Source organism: Candoia aspera, chromosome 2, assembly GCF_035149785.1.
Source record: "Candoia aspera isolate rCanAsp1 chromosome 2, rCanAsp1.hap2, whole genome shotgun sequence".
Classification (NCBI taxonomy): Eukaryota; Metazoa; Chordata; class Lepidosauria; order Squamata; family Boidae; genus Candoia; species Candoia aspera.
The window spans coordinates 26,891,137-26,916,102 of NC_086154.1; the positions used below are offsets into that span (position 1 = coordinate 26,891,137).

General features: G+C 40.8%; 1 protein-coding gene across 1 annotated transcript in view; it reads right to left on the reverse strand.

The window, feature by feature from the left end:
• Positions 1–24,966, reverse strand: part of LRIG1 (leucine rich repeats and immunoglobulin like domains 1) — a 150,485-nt gene that overhangs the window by 12,335 nt on the left and 113,184 nt on the right. Inside the window, exons 10-13 of the mRNA XM_063291544.1 lie at positions 11,797–11,868; positions 9,118–9,189; positions 5,374–5,537; positions 375–695 (exon numbers count right to left, since the gene is read on the reverse strand). Of these exons, the coding sequence (XP_063147614.1) occupies positions 375–695; positions 5,374–5,537; positions 9,118–9,189; positions 11,797–11,868 (629 nt within the window). The remainder of the gene's footprint in view (positions 1–374; positions 696–5,373; positions 5,538–9,117; positions 9,190–11,796; positions 11,869–24,966) is intronic.

Sequence of the window (24,966 nt, forward strand, 5' to 3'; positions counted from 1 at the left end):
AAGTCTCAAGATGTGTCCAGGAGAATTTTTACACAATGGCAAACCAGTCCTTTGTGCACATAAACTAGAAAGGAATTATTATTGGTGTTTACATCACTTTGGAGTCAGTTCCCTTTTTGTTGCTATGCTTTAACACTTGCATCTAGGAAGAGGGATGTTTAGGTCACTTTCTCCAAGTTGGGTGCCTCCAGATGTGTGGGCTTTAATGCTCAGAAACTCAGCAAATCCTAGCTGGGGAATTCTGGAATTTGAAGTTCACATCTCTGGAAGGCTTGCGGGTTAGAGGAAGCTGCTTAACAATATTATAATAAAAATAGGAAAAACTAGTTTCTATAATGCAGATGATTTTCAAGCCACATTTCTTCCACACTCACCATTAACAGTAAGCTGAGCTTTGTGAGAATAGGTAGAGCCAAAATGATTGGTAATGATGCACTGATAGCGTCCCTCGTGGGAAAAAGTGACGTGGCGCAAGTGCAGAATGGTAGTATACTCTATTACCACGCCATCCCTGGCTCGGACATGTGCAAAGTTCTTCATCTCTGCGTGGTGCAGAATCTCACTGTCCTTCTTCCAGGCAAAGGTCATTGGAGAGCTGCTGCTGCTGGCAGCCGAGCAGGTAAAGCGAACGTTTTTGCCAAGGACGGCCATTGTCGTTTCTGGTTCCACAATTATTTTGGGTTTGGGAAAATCCTCTGGAAAAGAAATGAACCATTTCCCCTTTAGAAGGATGTGCAGGTATCTAAAATACGCCAGCAATCTTTGGTTCATTGTCATTAAGAAAAGCAGTGTGCTTCACCTGATCTCTGACAATGAAATTCAAATATAGCACAGCTGTACGCTTTATCCCACACTTTATCCCACTGGGAATCTCAATCCCAGTTCCCCATCTCCGCTGCACTTCTTACAGAATTCCACTTTACTGAAAAGATAAGATGCCACTGACACATCTACCCTGTGTTTTTGAGAAACAGCAGCAAAGCAGTTGTCACTGCCTTCTTCCAGGATGCTGTTTGTTTGCTTACTTCTCTGTCCTTCCCTACAGCTCTGAAAAATTCCTAATGGCTGCCCATCCAAGAATTAACCAGTCCTGACCCTCCCACCAATTTACTGTAGTTGACAATATCTGCATTAATGTGGTTACTATTGCCTGTTTCCCTCTGCATGAAATTAAGCTGAATGGCAATAGGCATTATGAAAAACACCAGGAGGAGTTCAAAACTTATGTTTGGGGTTGTAGGCCCTGTGGAGTATCTATGGGATGACCTATAATAAGATAGCCACAATCCTAAAAAAGAGACTTGTGATGAAAATCATGATCTTAAATCCTTTGGGTGAAGGGACAAAACTATGCTTTCCCTTGACTTACCACTAACCCACTAATTCCAAGGCAAGCAGAACAAAATGGTCAAATATATAAAAATATGATGTATATATATATGAGATACACACATGCATCCTACCCAGTTTCCACCTTTATGCAGCATGTTAATTTGTTAAGATTTACAACTATTACAATTAACATCATTAGTGAAAGGGCTGACAGGTGGGATAGCATCCAGGCACGTGGACCTTCAAGGCATGGCAGATAGATTTGTTTGTCCTCTATCCAAAGCAAAGGCTTGTGCTTGGAGCCCAGCAATGAAGGCTACTTGGTTTAGCTGAGTTCCAAGCAGCTTAATTTATCAGTCACACCAAAAACATACCTCATTTCAATATTAACCATTAGCTTCCCCCAACCCTCAAAGAAGCACAGAGGTACCAGTGACAAGAGACGGTCAAATGGTGAGATTGCCACTACGTAACATTCATGTTTTAAGAACAGTTTGGAATGCCAATGTCTCAAAGCCACACTAAGCACCAATTCAGTAGGTAGCAAGAGGAGAAAGTATAGCATTTCCCTTCCTTAATTACAGGCTTTCAGACTGCAAGAGGCTCCATGCAGGGGAAGGGATCCTGCACATGGAAAGTTCACATGTCAAAATGGAGGCTCTACTATAAGCTTCGAAGTAGGAGCCTTCAAACACAGCACCTGCCATGTGCTGCCTCATACCACCATCTGCGGAAGACAGGCATTAATGTTTAATTTTGTGCCTTAGAATTGGCCCAAGAAGGGACAACTAACATTCCTGATGCATTTCCAGATTCAGGTTTCCAATTCTATCTTACATTCTATAATGTCTGGGAGGAAAGACTGCAGTAGGCTGAACACTGAAAAGAAGGGTTGGTATAAGGTGGATACAGTGGATATGCTGGGCACAAGCAGCGTATCAGTGATGATTTTATAGTTTCCCAAAGCCAAAACATCTGTGACTCTAAACGGGGCTGGCAGGCAGACAAGCAATACTATACTATCTTGAGTCCTGGCTTCTAGCACATTCCAGGCATGACCAAAGAGAACAGACCGCATGACTCAGCTGCTGTGCCACAACTAGCAGCTCTGCCCTGAGTGACAGCAGCAGCAGTGCCCCCTTGCGCCCCCCCCCCAAGGAGTGGTAGTACATCGCTGGGGGATGTCACAACTCCATGGCCGGCAGTTGCTGCTAGACCAAGCGAGTTTCCAAGGCCTTGTCTATCTGCAGCTCAGCGCATAAGGCAAGAATGAACAACACATAAGGCCACAAAGCCACGTGCCAACCCTGGAAGTTTTCAGTGTAACCCTGAAGCTCTTCCAAAGGTTGTTACCAAACTGCAGTTTTTAATAGGGTAGAAGGTAAAATTTATTAAGTGAATGCTGCTATTTCAGCATGCTGGTTGGGGAATTCTACGAGTTGAAGTCCACATGCCTTGAAGTTGCTGAGGTTGAAAAACACTGTTCTAACTTAATGCAATAAACAAGGGTAGCTACAACCACTGTCAAATATGGTGGATTTATTATTTACCATTGTTTGTTATTTTAAAAAAAATTAAAATAAAATGCATCCCCCCTCCAAAAAAAAAAGTAGGTGATAGAATAACATTATTGCATCCATGCAAGACAGAGATGGTGGTTTTCCATGCGATTGGGATGCTTTAATATTCTGTCTAATTTCTTGCCTAGGCTTTGCCTCATTAATGTGCACAAGCAAAGTTAAGAGTCTATACCAGTGTTTCTCAACCTTGGCAACTTTAAGATGTATGGACTTCAACTCCCAGAATTGGCTGGGGAATTCTGGGAGTTGAAGTCCATATGTCTTAAAGTTGCCAAGGTTGAGAAACACTGGTCTATACTTTCAAATGAGAAGAGGGCTCTCTGATGCTGTTATACTCCATGCAAAACTAAGAAGTATCTAAAGTTTTGGTTCTGCACCAATCAACAAGCTGAAGAAAGGGCAAAGATTTTTAGAAATCTGGATCTATTTTGTTTAACAAGAAGATGAGCCAAGTGCAACTTTGGCTGTGGCTTTACCCTTTAAATAATTCTTTTTTTTCAAGCACTTTTTTCAAAAAGGCACATGGGTATTCAACAGCTTTATGGTTGCTGTGCTGCTTATAACTGTTCTCTGAACTAGCAGCTGAAAAACATCTCAAGCCAAGCCAATTCACAAACAGAAAAATATGTATCACACTGATAAACTCAACTCTTTCTCTCCTTTCTCCATGAAGCATACTGATGATACTGAACTCCAGTTTGCCAGATGACCATTATGGAGCTTCATAAACAGCAGAGGCTTCAGAGAACCTCAGCTGCCCTGTGGCCAAACTGAAATCTTTCACTGCCAATCTGGTCATGGTTCTGAAAACAGGAATAAGGTCCTAATGTCTCTCTTCTGAGGGACCGTCTCATCCCCATAACATCGACCTGTCCCACCCGATCATGCAGAGAGGGCATGCTACAGATCCCATCGGCAAGGAAATTTCACTTGGCGGGGTCCAGGAGGCGAGCCTTCTCTGCAGTGGTGCCCACCCTTGGAACATTCTGCCCCCCGAGGTAAGGCAGGCCCCTTCGCTCCCGACCTTCCAGAAGGGTTTAAAAACCTGGTTCTGCCACCTCACCTGGGATGGGAAGGGAAACAGCTCTTCCTGGGGGTGGCTGGTGGCGTAGAGTTCTCCCTACTGAATGTAAATTCTCCCACTTGGATTTTATATTTATTTATTATTTTAGTATTTTGGATTTTGACTTTATATGTTGAGGTTTTAAAGGGATAATTTTATTGTAACCTGCCCAGAGTCCCCCTCTTTGGGGGTAGATGGACGGTAATAGAAATTTGAATAATAAATAAATAAACAAGGGCAATCAAAGCTGTATCCAGGTTTGAAGCCAGGCTGAAATTATTCAAACAATCCAGTGTTTGCTAGACGGTGGCCATCTCCTCCACCTGAGTGATAATTACCCAAAATCTCAGAATTGTCTAGGGGGAATCTGCACCACTGCCTCCTTCAAGGCAGTAGACATCACTCCCTCATGTAAATAGGCACTGATCAATCCGTAGATCCACCCACTTAGACCTTCCCTGATGGTTCTTAACAAACATATTGATCCAAACCCTACAGATTTTTGTTTGTTTCCTCAGTCACACTAATTGAAACCAAACCCATACATTCTGATAAGATGAAGCCCCATCAACCCAAGAGGATCTGCATTAATTGTGGTGTCTAATTTGGAGCTGATGCAAAAAACTTTACCCTCAAAATTCAAGTAGGCTATTGAACGGGTATCAGATAAGTCTGTCTCAGGACTAGCTCTGCACTGCTCAGAAATTATAAAGTAGGACACAAATTATTCATCTGTGCTTGTAAGGATTTTATTTGCTCAGTACTGGCTCTCAAGCACTGGTTCCAAAGCACATTTATGAAGTCAGTTTCCTTTTCAGTTTCCTGTACTGATCTGATAACTCCTACTTATCTCTTGAGACGATGAGTTACCTATCTTTTGAGTACTCAAGGTAGCATAAAAAAATAAAGGAATATACAAATAATGGAATATACAGTAAGGACAACAAAAAGAGGTAAGAGGAGACTTCCTTTAGTAACAGCAAATAGAACCAGTGTGCTGAAACAAAAGTCAAGCCAAAGAGATCAAGAATGATCAGCTGCTGGAGTAGTCAAGGCCATCTCAACCAAGCTGGAAACCAGATTAAAATGAATCAAGGCAGGATAAGCCATTGAGAAAGGTGGTGACTGCTTTCTCATCACAAGCTCTAATACTCCCCATCATCAAATTTCCATGACCACCAAATGAGTCCCCAAGCTCCCATCTGGGATCACTACTCCTGATAGAGCCTGTCAATATGATTTACAGTTCTGCTCAATGGTGAAGGCAACCAGTGAAAGGAGATGCTGCACTCCATTGCATATGAAATAATAAGCTGACCACAAAATACATAGTCATTCCTGCGTCAGGGCTACCCTCCAAAGCAACCTCAAAATTACCATGCAGCAGCAAAGACTCACCACATACAAAACTTTCTGGTACCACTTCAAGAATATTTTTGCCCTTTAATGATTCTGGGTGGGCACAGGTGGCTTCCACAAACAGCTGTTGTTCTTGCTTGGTTAACCAAAGTGGCAACCACTTGAGCTGACAATCACAGAGGAAGCTCTCGCTGTTGATGCGGCTGGAAGGAAGCAAAGAACAACCCACAATAAAATGTTTTCAATAAAACTGGCAAAGAAATGTAAAAAAAACAAGTGTAAAAACAAGTGTGTGAAGATGCCTTCATTAGTTGTATGAATATCAACTTTGCTGCCCATGAAAGACATCAAGGGCAGCAAAGCTGATAGTCACACACATAATAAAGGGTATCTTTACACATTTATACACTGGTCCCAAAACCATTCAAGGCCATCCAAACACCATTGTCTCTAGCAGGATAATGTCTAACAAACAGGAGAATTTTGGAAAATAGAATACCAAATGATATGAATGAATTGAGCATCAAGACAACAACAATAATTATACAAGCCACATATCTGGCATTTTCTATCCACTAGTCAGGTTGCCCAAGGAAAGTAAAAAGGTAACAATAGAAGAGAGTATCTGTAGCTCAGGGCTGAACTGTGGAGTCCTTGGTGCTCTCTGAGCCTGGTTGTTTGCTTGCAGACATTTCATTACCCAACTAGGTAATACCATCAGTAGGTAACATCATCACTGATGATGTTACCTAGTCGGATAATGAAACATCTGCAAGCAAACAACCAAGCTCAGAGAGCACCAAGGACTCCACTGAAAGAAGGGTAAACAGGTAAACAGGGAACCTCCTATAACTTTTTGTTTATTTAAGGTCACCCATGTGCCATACAGGAGAGTTAATTAATTAATTAATTCATTCATTCATTCATTTTGTCCCTGCCCATTTCCTCCCATCAGGGGACTCTGGGTGGTTTACAATAATTGATTAAAACAACAGCCATACAATAAAATAAAATATATAAATATAAAATTATTCTAACAAATAAACATAAATAAGAGTAAAAAGTAAAAAAGTCCAAATGGCAGGAGAATCTAAAATGGTCCATATGTGGGAGGAGTGTAATTACTAGGGTTGTGAAGAGAGTTGATTCAAATCAACTTTCTGAACTGGAATTCTGGGAGACAAGCCTTCTTTGTGGCAGTGCCTGTTCTTTGGAATGGAAAACTTTCTTTGGAAAACTCTCCTGGAGTTTTGGATGGCTCTGATCCTGTTAACCTTCTGGAAAGCTTTAAAATCCTTGTTTTATTTCCAGACCTTGGGCCAGGATGACAGGTAAGCCCTCCTGGGAGGTGATGGTTGACCCCAGCCATCTGTTGTTTGATATGGTGACTACGGATCTTGTGTTTTTTTTCCTTTTAATCATTGTTTTTTGGTTTGATTTTTATTTCATGTCCAGAGTTGCAATTACACGAGTTGGACAGCTATATAAATCTTTTAAATAAAAATAAATTGGATTGATTCACTCAATCTGTTGCCTCCAAGTCAATCCAGCGCACCAACTGCATTTTGCACATGTACAGAAAAGGCTTTTCTCCAAACTCAACTGGTTTTCCAAACTGATTCATTTAACAGTCTGAATCTGACCAATTAGTACAATGCTATTGTCTGTAAATGGAGGGAAGGAATTTTTATTTTACTTGGAAGGTGTCCTGACAAGCAGGAATCACGCTGAGATGAGGAATAGGTCTCTAGTGTTTTATTACTGCTACATTAGACAGAAAATCCTACCAAACTGAAGAAGCATGAGAAAACCCAGACAGATAAGCCCCAAAAGTCAAGGCGGGTCTGTTCTGTGTCTCTTTGAATGACAGCTCAACTCCTCACTACTACGCATGCGTTTTCCCCCCTGGATAGGGGCCCCCTCCTGCTCACCATCAGTGCTCATGACAGAAGGGTGTGATAACAAAGACATGGGCCCCAATTTAAATGGACCATGGTCACACCCGCCTTAGGCATGAAAGCCAGCTGGGTGACTTTGGGCCAGTCACTCTCTCTCAGCACAAGAGCCAATCAGGCGTGGTAGGAGAGTTCTAGTCCCGCCTTAGGCATGAAAGCCGGCTGGGTGACTTTGGGCCAGTCACTCTCTCTCAGCGCAAGAGCCAATCAGGCGTGGTAGGAGAGTTCTAGTCCCGCCTTAGGCATGAAAGCCGGCTGGGTGACTTTGGGCCAGTCACTCTCTCTCAGCGCAAGAGCCAATCAGGCGTGGTAGGAGAGTTCTAGTCCCGCCTTAGGCATGAAAGCCGGCTGGGTGACTTTGGGCCAGTCACTCTCTCTCAGCGCAAGAGCCAATCAGGCGTGGTAGGAGAGTTCTAGTCCCGCCTTAGGCATGAAAGCCGGCTGGGTGACTTTGGGCCAGTCACTCTCTCTCAGCCCAACTCACCTCACAGGGTTGTTGTTGTGGGGGAAATAGGAGGAGCCTTGAGATAGATAGATAGATAGATAGATAGATAGATAGATAGATAGATAGGTAGATATAAAGGCAGGATAGAATAAATAAATATACAATAAATAAATATTCTACAGTAAGTAATCGCTGGATAACTCCAATCTAATAGGCGAGTATTAAAACTTCTTAAGGGGAGAGGTGCAATATTTAAAGATGCAGAGGCTACCAAAAATAGGTTTGAAATTCAGAATTTAAGAAAAATAGTTCTGCAGTAGCCACAAATACATTCAATCCAGCATCTTCTTTTCCACAATAGCTATCAGAATTCTTTGGGATGCTCTCAAGCAGGTCATAAAGTCAGTATTGGGACAATTAATTCTGACAACTGCTGCACAGTAGCTGCTATTTATTGGCACGATAAGTTGCTTTTAAGAAACTCCCTGATTCATCGCCATTCGTAAACCTATTCTCCATTAATCTTTTGATCTACTCTTGAAACCTAGCTTAGTGGTCGTCACCTCCCCTTGAGGCAGACCTTCCAAATTACTTTGCATACCTCTAAATGGTTGTGCCAATACCTCAAGTAGAAACGAACATACTCATTAAATCCACAAATACCATTTATCGGATGACCATTTATCGGATTTACCACATGAATAAAGGCACCCCACTATCCTATGTTTAAATAAAACAAAGTCTAAGTGATTCTTGGCTGGTTTTGGACAGAGCCATGTATAGGGCTTCCCTCCCTCCCCCTTACACAGTGAACTTGTAAATTTAGCTTCTGGACATCTTCTGTATAAGCCACACACTAGTTTAGAGAGAGGGAAAGGACAGAATATATATCACAAGACAGAATATTTATTAATGAATGTGCTAAACAAGGGTCTGCTCACATAGCTGAAGTGACAGACTCACTAACACACTTGTAATTCTCCCGTTCTAAATGGGTTCAAGGATCACATTCAAAGACAGCTTATTACTGAAATTTCATCACACAGGTACAAAAGCGGGGTGGAGGGCAGGTATCCCCCTATATGCCCTATTTAACCAGAGGACAGGTGTTTGGACGTCTTGAGCCAAAATGGGTAAAGGCAGAGATGCAGCCCACTGAAATCAACCACAGGGAAGATTTAATTTCACTTGTTATGGAACGTCACTCTCTGACATCTGCTGTCTTGCAAAAATAGCTTGTAAGAAGGAACCAGCAGAAAGCGGGGGACATTGGAATTACTGATAATAGGGAAAAGGAGCCATTGGAGGGAGGAGCCACTGGAGGAAACGTCACAAAAATGGACCAAAATATTCAGCACACACTTAACAGCATTCATTCCTTACAGTTCTTTCAGGTTCTTCAGCTTTGCAAAGGCATCCTCTTGAATAGACCGTATGGCATTATCCCCAAGGTTCCTATAGAAAGTAAGCAATTATTTTAATTTATACACATACAAAATGGACTGTGGTGGCACAAAGGTAACTCTGTGTAGGTTTAGTCTCTTTTAAATAGTTCGTGATTTTCCATTTACTCATAATATTTTTGATCCTAGTAAACAGAGGAAGTGCAGAATTAGGGCCTGAATGCATTTGCACATCACACTAACTTTATCAGGACATGTCACAGTAAGTCTCTCATCTGCCCACTTTCCCTTCACATCCAACTTCTATTATTTTCTATTTTAATGAATCCCAACGGTGATTAGTGAAAAAATACAATTTTATTTATCTTATATAGTCCTCGCTTAACAACTGCCCTGTTTAGTGACCATTTGAAGTTACAATGGAGCAGAAAAAGTAACTGTATGACCAGCCCTCACACTGACAACTGTTGCAGCGTCCCCATGGTGACATGATTGAGATTCAGGGCTTTTGCAACCAGCCAGTGTTCACGACCATCACAGGGTCCCGCAGTCACATGATCACCATTTACATGCTTCAACAGCTGGTTTCTGACAAGCAGAGTCAATGGAGAAGCTAGCAGTAAAATCGCAAGTCAGGGTCATGTGATGTCTCACTTAATGACAGGTGATTTGCTTAATGACTGTGGCGGAAGTGACATTGTAAGTCTGTCATGGTCATGTGATGTCTTGCTAATGACCACGTTACTTAGTGAAAGAGTTGCTGGTCCTAACTGTGGTTGTTACGCATGAGCTACCTGTATATGCATATTTTTTGCTAGCCAGTTAAAGTACAGATTAACTGCATATTACACCTTGGACATAATGCAAAACTGAAATGGAGTTTGGTGCAGCTCATCCTTGTGATTTAATGTTACATATGAACTGGCCCATGAGTAGTACTACTCTCAATCAATTTTATTTTAATAACTTAAGGTGGATTTTTTTTTAAATTGTACATCTGCATACACAAACCAGTTCCAATTGCTTGGTAAAATTGCCAGCATTTTAAATACCAAAGTCTTTAGCATTTCAGCTGGCCAATTGCTGAAAAATTGTACTTGAAGCAAAGAACATGTAGCATTTAAAACTTTAACCCCCCTCCGCCCACCCAACCCCTTTCCAAAGGAATCCCACTCCTTCTCTGCAATGAGATTTGGACAAAATAGAAAGAACAGAAAGAAAAGAAGTTTAGAACTTCAGCCAACTACGCCGGGGGAAAAACAGCAAAAGACACAACTCCGGGATCTACTTCATAGAAACACACATTATTTTAAATTAAAATTGAGTCGCTCTCTGAGTGAGATGGGTGGTAACTAAATTTGATATATATAAATGTCTTCAGTTGGCTGGTCCCCAAGCAAAGATATCTTAGTTGCAATTTGTAGTCATTTGCACATGAGTAAAAACAGGAAGGTTATACAAAAAGAGCACATTTTTTAAAGACAAGTTATAGTTCCTGCAAGGAAGGATTCATGCCCAGGGGAGCTTTTGCACAAAGTAAGGGAGCGATAGGATGGGGAGAAGGGGGCTCACTGCCAACCCCCCAACTCACTATCCAGCCTGCCCTCTCTGTTCAAAAGAGGTTAGGTAAAAAAGGAGTAGAAAATGCCTCTTCTAAAATGGTGTTCTTCCTCTTTGGGTTTTGAAAAGTGTGTGTTTAAAAAATTAGCAAATGCAAAAAACAAAGTAAAACAAAACAACCCTCAAGCAAAATGACCCCAGGGGGCTTTAGGACTCCTAATATGATTGACATATTTTCTACCAAGTACTGTCCTTAATGCCAGCAGAGGGCAACAAAGGGAGAATGACGGGAGTGAAGCCGATCTTAGATCCTCTGATACTTTACTAGCTTTCCTGCCACTCTGGCCTGCCTTCCTGTAAATAAATTCAGGCAATGACATAACTGTTAAAACAGCAGTTAAAGTTGCCTGGCCTGCTTTTTCCACCCTGCTAGCAAAGGTTAATGATGAGATACTTCTACCACAGCTGTTTTTGCACATCTGTTCAGTGGCAAGGAAGAACAGAGCAAAAAGATGCAACCTCAAGATATTTATTTATTTATTTATAATCCCTCCTTTATTATGTTTATAAATAACTCAGGGCGGCGAACATACCTAATACTCCTTCCTCCTCCTATTTTCCCCACAACAACCATCCTGTCAGGTGAGTTGGACTGAGAGAGAGGGACTGGCCCAAGGTGACCCAGCCGGCTTTTGTGGGGACTAGAACTCACAGACTCCTGGCTTCTAGCCCGCTGCCTTAACCACTAGACCAAACTGGCTTTCCCAAGATATTGGGAAAGGGAAAATATTTTCCCAGCTAGGTTAGGATTTTTGTGAATAAAAAAAGAGGCATTCCAATGTAGGTTAAAAAAGAAAAAAGAACATGCAACTGGCCATGTGTTCTACAACTCTCTTCGTAGCAGGAAAAAAAAACAGACCCAAAGTTGGAACTGACTTATAATGAGAAGGAAGCAGCTGGCTCTTAGGAACGGGGCTTCTCAGCTTACAGAGATGCTATTAAATTGCTTGCAGGCCACTGCAGCAGCCATTCCTGGAAGGCCTCCCCTCTCCCACCGGCCCCTCCTCTTCAAACCTGCAAAGCCTTGTGGGTTACTCACAGGTGTTCCAGGGCCTCCAAGCCAGAGAACGCCTCCTTGGCCACAGACTTGATCTTGTTTCCAAACAGAGTCCTGCAGTTGCCAAACACCCAGCGCCAGATAAGCAGCAGCCAGAGGAGGGAGGGGAGAAAGAGAAGCGAGAGAGGAAGAAAAGACCCCAATTAGCCAGCATCTATCTGATGAACCATCTCCATGTAAGGCGCTGGAAATACAATCTGTCAAGATTAAGGAAGCCGAAGCAGGCATAATACGCTCTCCCTTTCCGTGAAATTAAATACTTTTATCTTTATTAGAACTTAGTAGTGATGATAGCTTTACACAGGACATTCTGTGCTGGGTTAAGAAATGCAGGTTGGCTTTGGAAAGGGGGGAAGGTGGGTCAGGATGGGAGGTGACCTTCGCCCAGACACCGTTTAAACAAGAACTGGACTCACCACCATGCATTTAACCCCTGATCTTCGTAATAAATAGCTTACAAAACAGACCCCAAGGTTTCAGACTTTTTCAAAGTTTGGGGAGTTCCATGCTATGTTTGGGCGGAGAGTGGAGAGGATGGAGAATTTTTGGAATCAGTTACCTCCAACACAAAAAGTTTAACTGACGTTTTTCAAAGATCAGGGACAAAATATCTTTGCTTTGGGTAGAACTCTCTCTCCCCCCCCCAGAAATTAATTAGACACTAAAAGCACCAAAAGTTATTTTATAGTGCTACCTGGCCTCATAGATTCTCTTTATGCTTCCCTTCTGATTTGCTAGCAAAAATCCTGACAAAAACATTTCAAGGTCTTTTTTCCCAAGAATTTCATACAAAAGTTAGATATTTTATTCTAATTATAGAAAAATAACTTGGGGGGGGGCAGCTGATTGTGGACTTCTGTGCTCACACTACACCAAAAGTGGAAACATTTTTAGTTAAGAGATTTTTTCCAGTGAATACCTATGAACTTGCTTACTATCAGGGGATGTATGATTTACTTCCCAACAGAACCTAAAAGTGAGCTAAGATGGGGAATTAGTTCTCTTTTTTATAAGATTGTTTGCTTAACAGAAAGTATAGCAGTTCCCTTCTAATAGCCAAGCTGACCAAAAGTCTTGGTATTGCAAGCTTCTATAGATCAAAATCATGAAACTCCAAGGTCGTGGGATTTGGCACACTGTAGCATCTGGGTTTAGCTTCATTGTCTTCTTACACTTTGTGATTTCTGGGGAAGAAATGGCGGAGTGAAGATGGCCCCGCAAAAAGCGAAGCTGACGACCACGATGGAATGAAGAGCTGGCAAGCAGACCAGCTCTTCATAATTCCTCTCCAGACAAGGAGAGGACTTGAGATCGCCTACAAGTGTTCCAGACAGCTGCTCCTCGTGAGGAGACCACACAATAGTGGACTCTGGAGGTTTAGAGCTCTGGGAGATGAGGAAATAGCCATCTTGCTCAAACTGTGGTCGGCACCACTAAGTTTGCATACTTCTTTCTAACCAATTTCCTAAAGTGATTGTTAATGGCTTTTCATGTTAGGAACCTTTTGATCAACATGTCTGAAAACACCAGGTGAGTTTCCTTCAATCCTTATTGAAAGAAGTTTTAAATACAAGTTTAAGGACTAAAAATTTTTGGAGGGGGAATAAACAGCAAAAGGGTGATTAAAACTTGATTTTATGAAGTTACAAACGGGCTATGGGCCCAGATAAATTTGAAATAAGGTTTTGGAATTAATTATAAAGAATCCTTCCTGTGGGAAAATGCTTTTGTTTTGAATTTAAAAAAAAAACATGAGAAGACTTTAAAAATCGGACACTAGAGGGAACTAGAAGAAACTAAACATTGTAACTAAAGGAAAAGAACACTCAAACTCAACTTACAATTACAGAATAAAGCTAAATATTTTAACATACTGAAGGATATTTTTGAACAATGGATCCAGAAGTTAATTTTAATAATGTCTGCCTCTATAGATAGACTATCTTTAAAAGATGTTATGGAAGAGGAACATGCTTTACTGGACAAGACTGAGACTGATCTGAAAGTGGATTTAAAAATGATAGGCTACAACAATTACATAGAAAAAGATGTTACACTGTACATACAAAAGAAACTGGCTGATGTCTTCATAATTAAAAGGAACATACAAGTAAAAAAATCAAGAGAGTGACCTGAATAATTTTCCTATATTAGATTTACAAAAGAGGCTTGTTAAAGCTTTGAAGAATTTTGTGAGAGGGGACAAAGAAAAAATGAAAAGAAATCAAATTCTAGGACAGTATTTGAAGGGATTAAAGATCAAGATTGTTATAAGTAAAAGGAAGGAATATAAAGTTGGTTTATTTGATCAAGGCTGAAAGATATATTGTCATGTCTGGTAACCCTTAATGGACTTTTGCAGACCAGGACTAAAACAACGAGGCTTTAAGGATTTGTTTATAGATAAGAGATGGGGATCTGGGAAGAAGAGATCATCTGTGAATTTTAAGAGAAGGTGATAAGTTACTAAAATTGTTTATACTTGTTGTGATGAAGGGGGAAGTTAATTTTTAATATATTTTTCCCTATATTATTATTTTTTCTTTCTTTTCTATTTCTCTTTCTATTTTTTCTATTTTTTTCTTTCTTTTCTGCATCTTCTATTTTTTTTCCTTTTTATTCTTTTATTTTTTTAGTTTATATTCATTTTTACTGTTGTAATCTTTAACAAAATTACTAACTTACTCTTTGCAGTATGTATTAACTAAGAAACCTATTTTTTAAAAGGCAAATCAGGCATTCAATTCTAGCATGGAATGACTGCTGCTTGGCCCTGCCTTCCTCATAGAGAAATTGCTGCGGGGAGACATTCAAATATTCTGATCAAGAAATCAAATCTGGTAGATGCTTGATTCCTACAATCCAAGAAATGTTTGAAGACTTTCCTAGTTGTGCTGGCGTCCCATGGCTGGGGCTAAATTGGCCCTGTGGAGTTTGGCTCGGGATAATATTGAGAGTTTACTTATCTGATTTCTAGCATTTTCCTTTTTAAAAAATGCAATATAGCCCATCCTGAGCCCTGATGACAGAAGAGATTAAACTTCTGCAACAAATTAATTCAGGAAGATATGGTATGGTGACTTTTGGAATGCCTCTTTCATTTCAGTTTTTTGTTAACACAAATATTTAACTCTCTCCCCTGAATAAAGACATGAATCAAGCACAATTAGAACCTAGTAACGTCAGGGAGACCCTTCAGCTTGCAAATCTTACACACAATTCATGCAGTGAGATTCTCCATAGATACTAAGACAGGCCTTCATCCAAAACTGTAGTCTATGGTCTATTTTACTAGCCTTATCATAGAGAATTCTATGTTATTCATATTCTGAATCAGTACCTTTTTTTGGCAATTTCTAAAAAAAAGAAGTGAAAGCATGAAAAAATATTATAAAGGTATTTGTTCTGAAGTAAGTACATGCGCAGTGACCAAATCCTAAGAATAGGAGACCATGAGTCTAAATGTGAAACAGATATGAGGAGCAAGTTATGTTCAAGATCTTCCTACTGAGAGATTAAGATCACATCAATGTATGCATTTCTTATGAGTAGTTCTTTCTTGTGTGGACAAAGAGAGTATTAGGGAATGTTACTCAGTGCAATGTCCACGATTAATAGCTCTTAGCAGCACCTAAATAAGCCTGGCTGATCTCAAAAAAATTAAGCAGGGTTGAACCTGGTTAATATTTGCACCGGAAACCACCAAGAAGGCTGTAGGCTAGACTGAAGAAAGCAGTGGCAACAAAACTACATGGACAGATCCAGAGATCAAACTTAACTCAAGGTAGTCTTTACTTGAAATAAGGTAGGTTTACCTAGACATACATACATATATAAAAAAACAGGAATACTACTTAAACATTTGAGGACTTGACAAAGATGCTTTAGACCTCTGACAGAAGTCTTTATATATCAGGGTTGAACTATTCTTCATGTTCCACCACTGAGATATGATGAAGTTAGATCATGTCTGCATTTCGAATTTTAAAAATTGATTTAATTCTCATGGTTTCTTCAGTAAAATTCTGGGAACCATAGCTGTGTGAGAAAGCCAAATTTCTGACAACGCGATTCTCAGCACTTTGTTGAGCATTTCCAGGAGGCCTCTTGAGAGGTAGGCCTTCCATTATTGGTGGAAAAGAGGATCAACACCTCATCCCCACATAGTTTGGTTGCAAACAAGGAAACACAACTGGTAGTTAAAAGCTACCTCAAGCTTAGAGGTGGGGAAGGAATATGTGGAGTCACTAATTAATTAGTAAAAATACCTTTCATCCCTTTCAGAATAGAGATAATTATTTTCCATATGGTTGGTCTATTTTCCCAAACCTATACTTTGGTTTAGCTATTTATTAGAATCTTCTCTGCTGCATCTCCATCCAAAAGAAAGGATATTTTCCTTGTTATTCTTTTATTTTTATTTCTGTATTATTTGTAAGTTGCTTAGAGGTTTTTCTTTTTAAACTGAGCAGCATATAAAATGGCTGAAATAAATGTATAAACAAATAAAAGGTGCTTGTTATGCCTAGACCAGTGTTTCTCAACCTTGGCAACATTAAGATGTGTGGACTTCAACTCCCAGAATTCCCCAGCCAGCTATGATGGCTGGGGTATTCTGGGAGTTGAAGTCCACACATCTTAAAGTTGCCAAGGTTGAGAAACACTGGCCTAGAGCACAAAATACAGTGACATCTCTGTTCCCACTTTAACAAACTGCAGGTACAGTATGAGGAGCTGGTGGACAAGGCAATGTTTCTTGTTTACCTCCCCAACAAGAATGGAACTTAAATCACTCCCATGGACACTCTTTACCCTATCAAAAACTGTGCAAAGAAATGCAATGTCTAAATAATTAGGGCTGAGTTACAAAATAGTTTCTAGCTATTGGTTTTTGCAAATGTAGTATCTGGATTGCTCTTTTGAGGCAATGTTTTAATTTAGCCTTTCTCCCTCCTCAGTGGGAAACTTTAATCTATAATTCAAAGAAGGCTAAGGGCTTCATTTTGTTGAGGTTTTCCTACTAATAGATTAAGACTGCTATTGTATCAAATCATTTTGGCCAGGTGAAGGGGTTGTATTAGATTGTCTCCTCTCACGTGCTTCATGCAAATAGCCTGGGGGAGGGGAGGAGCTGCCCGGACTTGTTTTCTCACTTCCTTTTTTTCTCACTGCCGATATGTAGCGAGCAAGGCTTGCTCCAAAGGGAGCTACGTACTTTAAATGTTTTGCTTTTGCTTTCTGTAAATAAATTATTTTTATAGAAATGCTTGGTGTGTGACTTTTTTGACCTCTCCTGGGCTAAAGGCTTTCCCAGCATCTGCCAACAGGTTATGTGCCCAGTAAACAACGCAGTAAAACCCAGAGAGAAAAGAGAGGTCAGCTCCACACCTCGTGCACAATTTAAAGGCAGGTAGCAAAGACCTGTGAAGATTTTCTTTGGAGCCACCTGGAGATTTTCCAGCAACTGCCGGTCTGCAGGACAAAGAAGCTAGCTGAGGTGACTTGCAAAAGAAGGAAGAAGCCATGGCTACCTCCCAGCCCTCAGCGATGCCTCTGGAGCGCCTATCAGAGACCAACTATTTGAATTGGGCCCTGAAGATGGAAATGTATCTTCGCAGAGAGGATCTTTGGCTGCAAATTGGTGAGCAAAACCCCCAAAATCCCAATGCTGAATGGCTGAGACAGGATGAGCGGGCTAGAGCCACCATTATCCTGGGAGTTGAGGACAATCAGCTAGTCCACGTGCGAGGCATGCAGTCTGCAAAGCAACTTTGGGACGCTTTGAGAGACTTATATGTAAAGGCAACAGCAGGGAGTAAAGTTACTCTGACGAAAAAGGTGTACAGAGCCTACCTTGCAGAAGGAGATAGCCCTCCTGAGCACCTGCATTATATTCAGCAGCTGTTTGTTGAGTTGCAGGAGAGAGGAATAGAATTTACACCTCTCACAAAATCCTATATCCTCCTGTCCTCACTAAATGAAACATGGGACACGCTGATTTGTACCCTGGAGGCTATGCCTGAAGCAGACCTCACCCCATCGTATGTTACACAGTGCTTACTCGCTGAATGGGAGAAGAGAGAGGAAAGATCCCCCCCCATCTCTTCTGGAAAGCTGCAAGACCAGAAAATGAGGGAAAAGAAGGGAAAGGAACCTGAGGCCACAGCACTAGCCAGCCAGCGATGCTTCACTTGTGGTTCAGCTGGACATTTGCAAAGAGACTGTGCCATGAGACCCAAGAGTAGAAAGACAGAGCAGAAGAACACAAGGGCAACACAGAAGAAGGCTCTTCAGACAACCCAAATTGCACAGGTTGCTGAGAAGGGTAATTCTGATGTATGGGTGTTAGATTCTGGGGCCAGTTGTCATTTATGTAATTGTAAAAGCTCTTTTGTGTCACTGTCTAAAACTGAAAGACAAAGTGTATCTTTGGCTGATGGGTCTGTGACCAAAATTATGGGACAAGGTGACTTGTATTTATCCTGCTTAGGAGAAACTGTAAAAGGTGTGTTGTATGTGCCAAATTTACAATCAAACCTTTTATCTGTGGCAAAATTGGCTGCAACAGGGTATATCATAACATTTAAGAAAAATGGTTGTGAGATACGTAAAAATGGGAAATTGTGTGCTACTGGTATGTTAAAAGACTCCTTGTACATTGTGCAAAATGCAAGGAAGCCAAGCTGCAAGGCTGCAGTTGGCAACACACCATATCATGACCAATGTGTACACCTGATGCACAGGAGATTTGGTCATGCTAATTTCAAGTATATAGCACAAATGCCACAGCTGTGTGCTGACCTAAAGATAAAACCCTGTAATAAGTACTTAGACTGTGTAGTTTGCAAAGAATGCAAAACACTGAAAGCTCCTGTGAGTAAGCACAGTGACAGAGTTACAACTAGACCTTTGGAAATTGTACACTCTGACATTATTGGTCCTTTTGCTCCAAGTCTTGGACAAGCAAGGTATGCAATGACCATCATTGATGATTTCTCAAGATACACATTTATCTACATCTTAAAACATAAAGATGAGGCATTTGAGAAATTTAAAAGTTTTGTGACATGGGCAAATGGAAAATTCCCTAGGCCTGTATCTGCACTTCAATGTGATAGAGGAGGAGAATACCTTTCTCACAAATTCAGAAGGTTCCTAGTGGAAAAAGGGATAGAACAAATTCTTTCTAACCCATACACCCCTCAGCAAAATGGTGTTGCTGAAAGAAAGGGCAGAACCTTGCAAAATGCGATGGAATGCATGTTAAAAGATTCACGATTATGTTTTAAGTACTGGGGAGAAGCTTTATCGACTGCTTGTTATGTACAGAACAGGTTGTATAACTCTGATTCAGGACACTCCATTCCATTTGTTTTATGGTGTGAAACCAAAGGTAAGCCATCTTAGAGTGTTTGGTAGCACTGCTTGGGTTCACATTCCAAAACAGCAGAGAAGGAAAGGAGGCCCCACAACAAAGAAAGCCATCTTTGTTGGCTATGAACAAAGCCAGAGGAGCTACAGGTTCATAATGGGAGAGAAATTAATAATTAGCAAAAGCGCTTCTTTTGCTGAACAAAACTGGGGGAGATTAAATTCTAGCTCTCCAGTTGAACTGACCACCACAAGAGAACAGCAAGGACTTGCTGATGGTGATTTTTTGCCTGATGAGGACATTAAACCAGAAAAGCAAACTGAAGATCTGTCTGATGAGATAGATGCTCTCAGGAAAGTGATAGGAGTCAAAATTTAAGCCCTGTATTACCTCGCAGATCTCAGAGGAGTAATAAAGGCGTTCCTCCATCACGTTTTCAGGCTGAATCAGTAAAGGCTTTTCACATATTCACAGAACCTGAGTCTTTAGAACAAGTGAATGCTTTACCACCAGAGATTGCACAAAATTGGCATTCTGCCATGCAACAGGAATTAGCATCCTTGAAAGAAAATAAAACATGGAAACTGGTAAATCTACCTCCCAATGAACGCTGTCTGGGTTGTAGGTGGGTTTTCAAACTGAAAAGGGATGCTGATGGCAAAATCCAAAAATATAAAGCAAGGTTGGTTGCAAAAGGGTTCACTCAAAGGAAAGATTTAGACTTTGACAAGACTTTTGCACCAGTTACTAAAGGTGAATCAATTAGATTACTGTTAAAAGTTGCTGCACTCAAGGGAATGTCAGTTAACCACTATGACATTCAAACTGCATTTCTCTATGGTGATTTAGACCACAGATTATACATGCAGCAACCCCCTGGCTATGAAAAAGGGGAGAATCTAGTCTGTGAACTGCAGAAGTCAATCTATGGGTTAAAACAAGCTGCTAGATCCTGGAACCAAAAAGTAGATGAAAAACTGCAGAGTTTTGGTTTTGAAAAAGGAAAAGCAGATCCCTGTGTATATATGAAGGACAAACAAGGCTGTATGTATCTCTGCATTTATGTTGATGATTTGCTGCTATTCACATCAACAGAAAAACAAAGGCTTGATTTTGAAGCCTGCATGAAAAGCCATTTCACATTAAAAAAGCCTTGGAATTATAATAACCTAGGTTTGGAAAAACACAGGAAGAAGAATAGTAGCTTTCTGTTGAACCAAAGGGGAGATAATGGTAAAGTAATGTGAATGGAAAGACATATAAAGGTGTCAGAGAAGATCGGTTATGCATCTTAATCTGTAGTGTAAAAAGGGGAGTGTTGAGGTTTTCCTACTAATAGATTAAGACTGCTATTGTATCAAATCATTTTGGCCAGGTGAAGGGGTTGTATTAGATTGTCTCCTCTCACGTGCTTCATGCAAATAGCCTGGGGGAGGGGAGGAGCTGCCCGGACTTGTTTTCTCACTTCTTTTTTCTCACTGCTGATATGTAGCGAGCAAGGCTTGCTCCAAAGGGAGCTACGTACTTTAAATGTTTTGCTTTTGTTTTTGCTTTCTGTAAATAAATTATTTTTATAGAAATGCTTGGTGTGTGACTTTTTTGACCTCCTGGGCTAAAGGCTTTCCCAGCATCTGCCAACACATTTGCCCCTTTCTCCCCTGTTAACACCTTCAATGTGATGAACAAGGTGCTTGAGTGCTCACAGCCACCCCCTTTCAGAAGCTTGTCCATACAGATCAAAAGAGGAACTCTTAAAGCCATCTCTAAGACACTGAAGTAATTATTAATCCATATAGAGGTCTCCTCTTAAGTCTCTCTCTCTCCCCCGCCCCAGCTCTCTTTATGTTAATACAGTAAAATGCTTCAGTCTGACAGTTTAAATGCAGCCCGCAGCATATAAAACTTTATTTTGATTTCTCAAACAAAAGATGTTATTCATTTATATTAAATATACACATCACTCCAAAAACTGGGTGACATACAATTAAAAAAAATTAACCAAAAGGACACATCCCAGGAGAAACAGATTGGGTAAGGCAAGCCCTATCATATAGGACTTAAAGGCCAGTCCTCCGAATTGGCCTGGAAGCAAAGAGGCAACCAATGCAGCAACTGAAATATAGGCATTATTTTGCAATAGCAGATCTGATTTAGCAGCCTGACTGCTGCACTGGATACCACTTGTAGCTTCTGAGTTGTTTTCAATGGCAGTCTTACATACTGCAGTAGACTCAATGTGTGGTGATAAGGGTGTGGGTTACCAAAAGACTTCCTGGTTTAGATAGGGACTTCTGGCACACCAGCCAAAGCTAGGTAGGGGCCCCCAGCCACAGCTTCTGCTTGCTATTCAAGCAGCAGGCACAACTCCAAGGAACTTTCAAGTGATGGACCTGTTGCTTCAGGGGGAGCATGACTCCATCTAGAGCAACCATTGGAACTGAGGTTTCTGGAAAGCCTAGATGTTTAAGGAAAACCAAGTCCCTCTTTTGGGGGAGATGGGCGGTGGCTAAATTTGAGTAATAAATAAATAAAATAAATAAAAATAAATGGCCCTTCTGAGTTGCTAGGGCTTAAGTCTGAGCTCGTTTCTCCCTATCCAGTCCCCCACAGCCTGAAAACACAGTCTCAAGAATTCCATGGCATCTGTAGCCCAGCTTCGGGTGGTATTATAAAGTTGAGAATCATCAGCATCACAATGATACTTCTCCTAAACGGGTGGTTTAGCAGCTTCATATAGATGTCAGGTAGTCCTCGACTTATGACCACAATTGGGACTAGTACTTCCATCACTAAGTGATGCTGTGGTTAAGTGAGTCGCACCCAATTTTACAACCTTTTTTGCCACGGGTGTTAAATGAATCACACTGTTGTTAAGCAAATCCTGCTTCCCCCATTGACTTTGCTTGTCAGAAGCCCCCTGGGAAGGTCACAAATGGTGATCACGTGACCCTGGGATGCTGCAACCATTGTAAATACATGCCGGTTGCCAAGAGCCCAAACTTTGGTCACATGACCGTGGGGACACTGCAACAGTCAAAAGTGCGAGGAACAGTCATAAGTCACTTTTTCCAGCGCTGTCATAACTTCAAATGGTTGTAAGGTGAGGACTACCTGTAGTATGACAAGAGGACAGAGACCTACAATATTCCACACTGGAACAACCATGGACTTGACTGCTCCTTCCTGGGAATTCAGACTGGAACTGTTATATTAAGTAGAAGGGGAACCACCCTAAAACTGTGCCTCCAACTCCCAACTTTGCAAGTAGCCTAGAAGAAAACTGTGGCTAATGGAATCAAAGGGTGCCAAGGAATCTCATAGGACCAGGAAGAGCACCTCACCTCACCTCATCCACGTTCCAATATTCATTCACCACAGCAACCAATACTATTTCCATTCCATGTCCAGGCCTAGATAATCTAACCTCTAACAGAACCATCTGCCAGAATGGGGGTGGTGGTAGTTCTTTCCTTAAATAGTGTTGTACCATCACAATGCAAGGCCTACTCCCTGTGTAAACACTATGATGTCACATGCATGTGCAAAGTAGGTGGAGCTTGCATCACAACAGCACGGCTGTTTGTCATTTTGACAAAACATTGAATCCTGTGTACACTTCTGCCTCTAACTGATTCACCCCTCCCTTTTCAATAGCCTTCCCCAGAAAGGGAAGATTCCAGAACGGGTGAAAGTTGTCCACTATGGACAAGAGATGGTCTATTCAATATATGATTACAGCAGCAAGACTTTTATATGCACAAAGATGGAAAGACCCACAAATCTCTACACTGGAAGAATGGATGACTAAACTAATGGAACTGGCCCAAATGGCTAAGTTAACAGTGTTGATATGAGAACATCCATCCGTCCGTCTGTCCATCCATCCATCCATCCATCCATCCACCTATCTATCAAACTTCTATTATCACCCATCTCCCCCAAGAAAGGAGGACTCTGGGTGGTTTACAATAAAATACCGTGTCTGACTTTGTTTCTACTTGGCAACCACTTCTGGATTATATGCTTGTGTCTGAAAAAAATGAAATTTTGATTTTGGGTTTTGATGATTACATGGTTTGATTTTATAGAAATAATGTTACTAAGGTTTAACGCTAATTTTATCTGTATAAAACGTATTTATATCTGTACTGGAGAAGGTCAGAAGTCACTTTCTTTTTCTGCTTTCTATCTAATTCTGCACTTCTATAGTTTTTTTTTTAGTTCTGTACTCTGTCTTATCTATACTAGCTATACTGTGGAAATCAATAAAGTTATTTTAAAAAAAAGAAAGAGATGGTGTATTCAAGAGAGGGCAGACCACCAGCTTTTCCACCTTTCCTTAGAGAAGCATTAATCACTTCAAAGATCCAGCCACAGACATTCTTTCTGGCTGCCCACAGACTCAGGTATAGCATGGATCCAATGCACAGGTTCAGAGTCTTAGTACAGAGTATCCTATCTACTTCTTTCAGAAGTTTAGTAAGAGTCTCAGGTAAAAGTGAAAGACATTGAATCCTTCACCTTACATGGCTCTGCCCAAATGGTGCCTAGGCTTAAGTGAGTATGAATGACTTTCTCTACTCTGCTCTTATGAAGCACATCTGTGTGAGAGAGTGCACAAGCATAGTCACTGGCTCTTTCCTGCTGGTGTGTCTTTGGCCAACTCTACAGCCCACCCACCAACTTCACTCTGGAGGGCAAGTTCCAGAGAGGAATCTGCTCGCTCTCTCTCTCTCTGCAGAAGCTCCCTGCAGAATTAAGAAACCTGATCACACAGAGTTCTGATTTTTGTTTGGAGTGATCCCTTCCAAGCCAGCTGCCTAGTATGCGAATTATGGGGAATAGTGCCTTCAACAGACATAATGCTAAAGGTGGGGGCAACAAGTGAACGAGTGTGGAGCACTCTCTCCTTCACGCATCTGTAATCATGTGAGGCCTAATATCCGAACAAAGCTAAGCTTTTAGTCAATTTCACAGTATGGCATGTAATGGTCTCCTGAAGGCACATCAAAGGATTAGGGGGAGCAGGAACCCTCTACAGTTTTTCAATAATAGGAAATCCTTACTCATAAGTTTGGAGACATAGTTAACTTGAAAAGAGAAAATTTTCCTGTTTTCATCAATTTTCCAAGGTTAGATATTTATCTTAAATCACTTTTTAGTGGTTTTCTTGACAACTATGCCTCACAGTTTTGGGGCTTAAATCTGAATTAAATTCTCATGCTGTATCTTAAAGTCATGATCACTTTTACAGAACAAAATCTTTACTTCATCTTTTCCTGTATTAAAATCAGTGTAAAAGAACAGACTAGGCAGATTTGGGATTAGATTCTCTTGTGTGGTTTCACTGACTAGATTTGTAGAATGATTTCTCTCATCCACAACATTTTCCACCTGTCTTTCACATACATACATACATACATACATAGTATACATCTTTCTATTTTGGAGGAACTGGCATCTGACTCAGTATTTTATATAAGCATCCTGAGCCCTGGGACCAGACCTGCTGATACTGAAGCAAAAAATAAAAATAAGAAAATCGGTATTTTAATCTCTCAGGCTTTCTGGCTGACACTGTTAATTGGAGTATTTTAGCAAAGTATTATTCTGCCTTTTCAATAATATAAAAATAACTAAAGCAGGCCTGCGTGCCTAAAAAAACAATGATCTACTTTTATCCCCCTGAAATCAAAAAGTTATACTATCTTTACCTGTGAAATACAGGTAGGCCTTGATTTACGATGGCAGCTGGGACCAGAATTTCTGTAGCTAAGCGA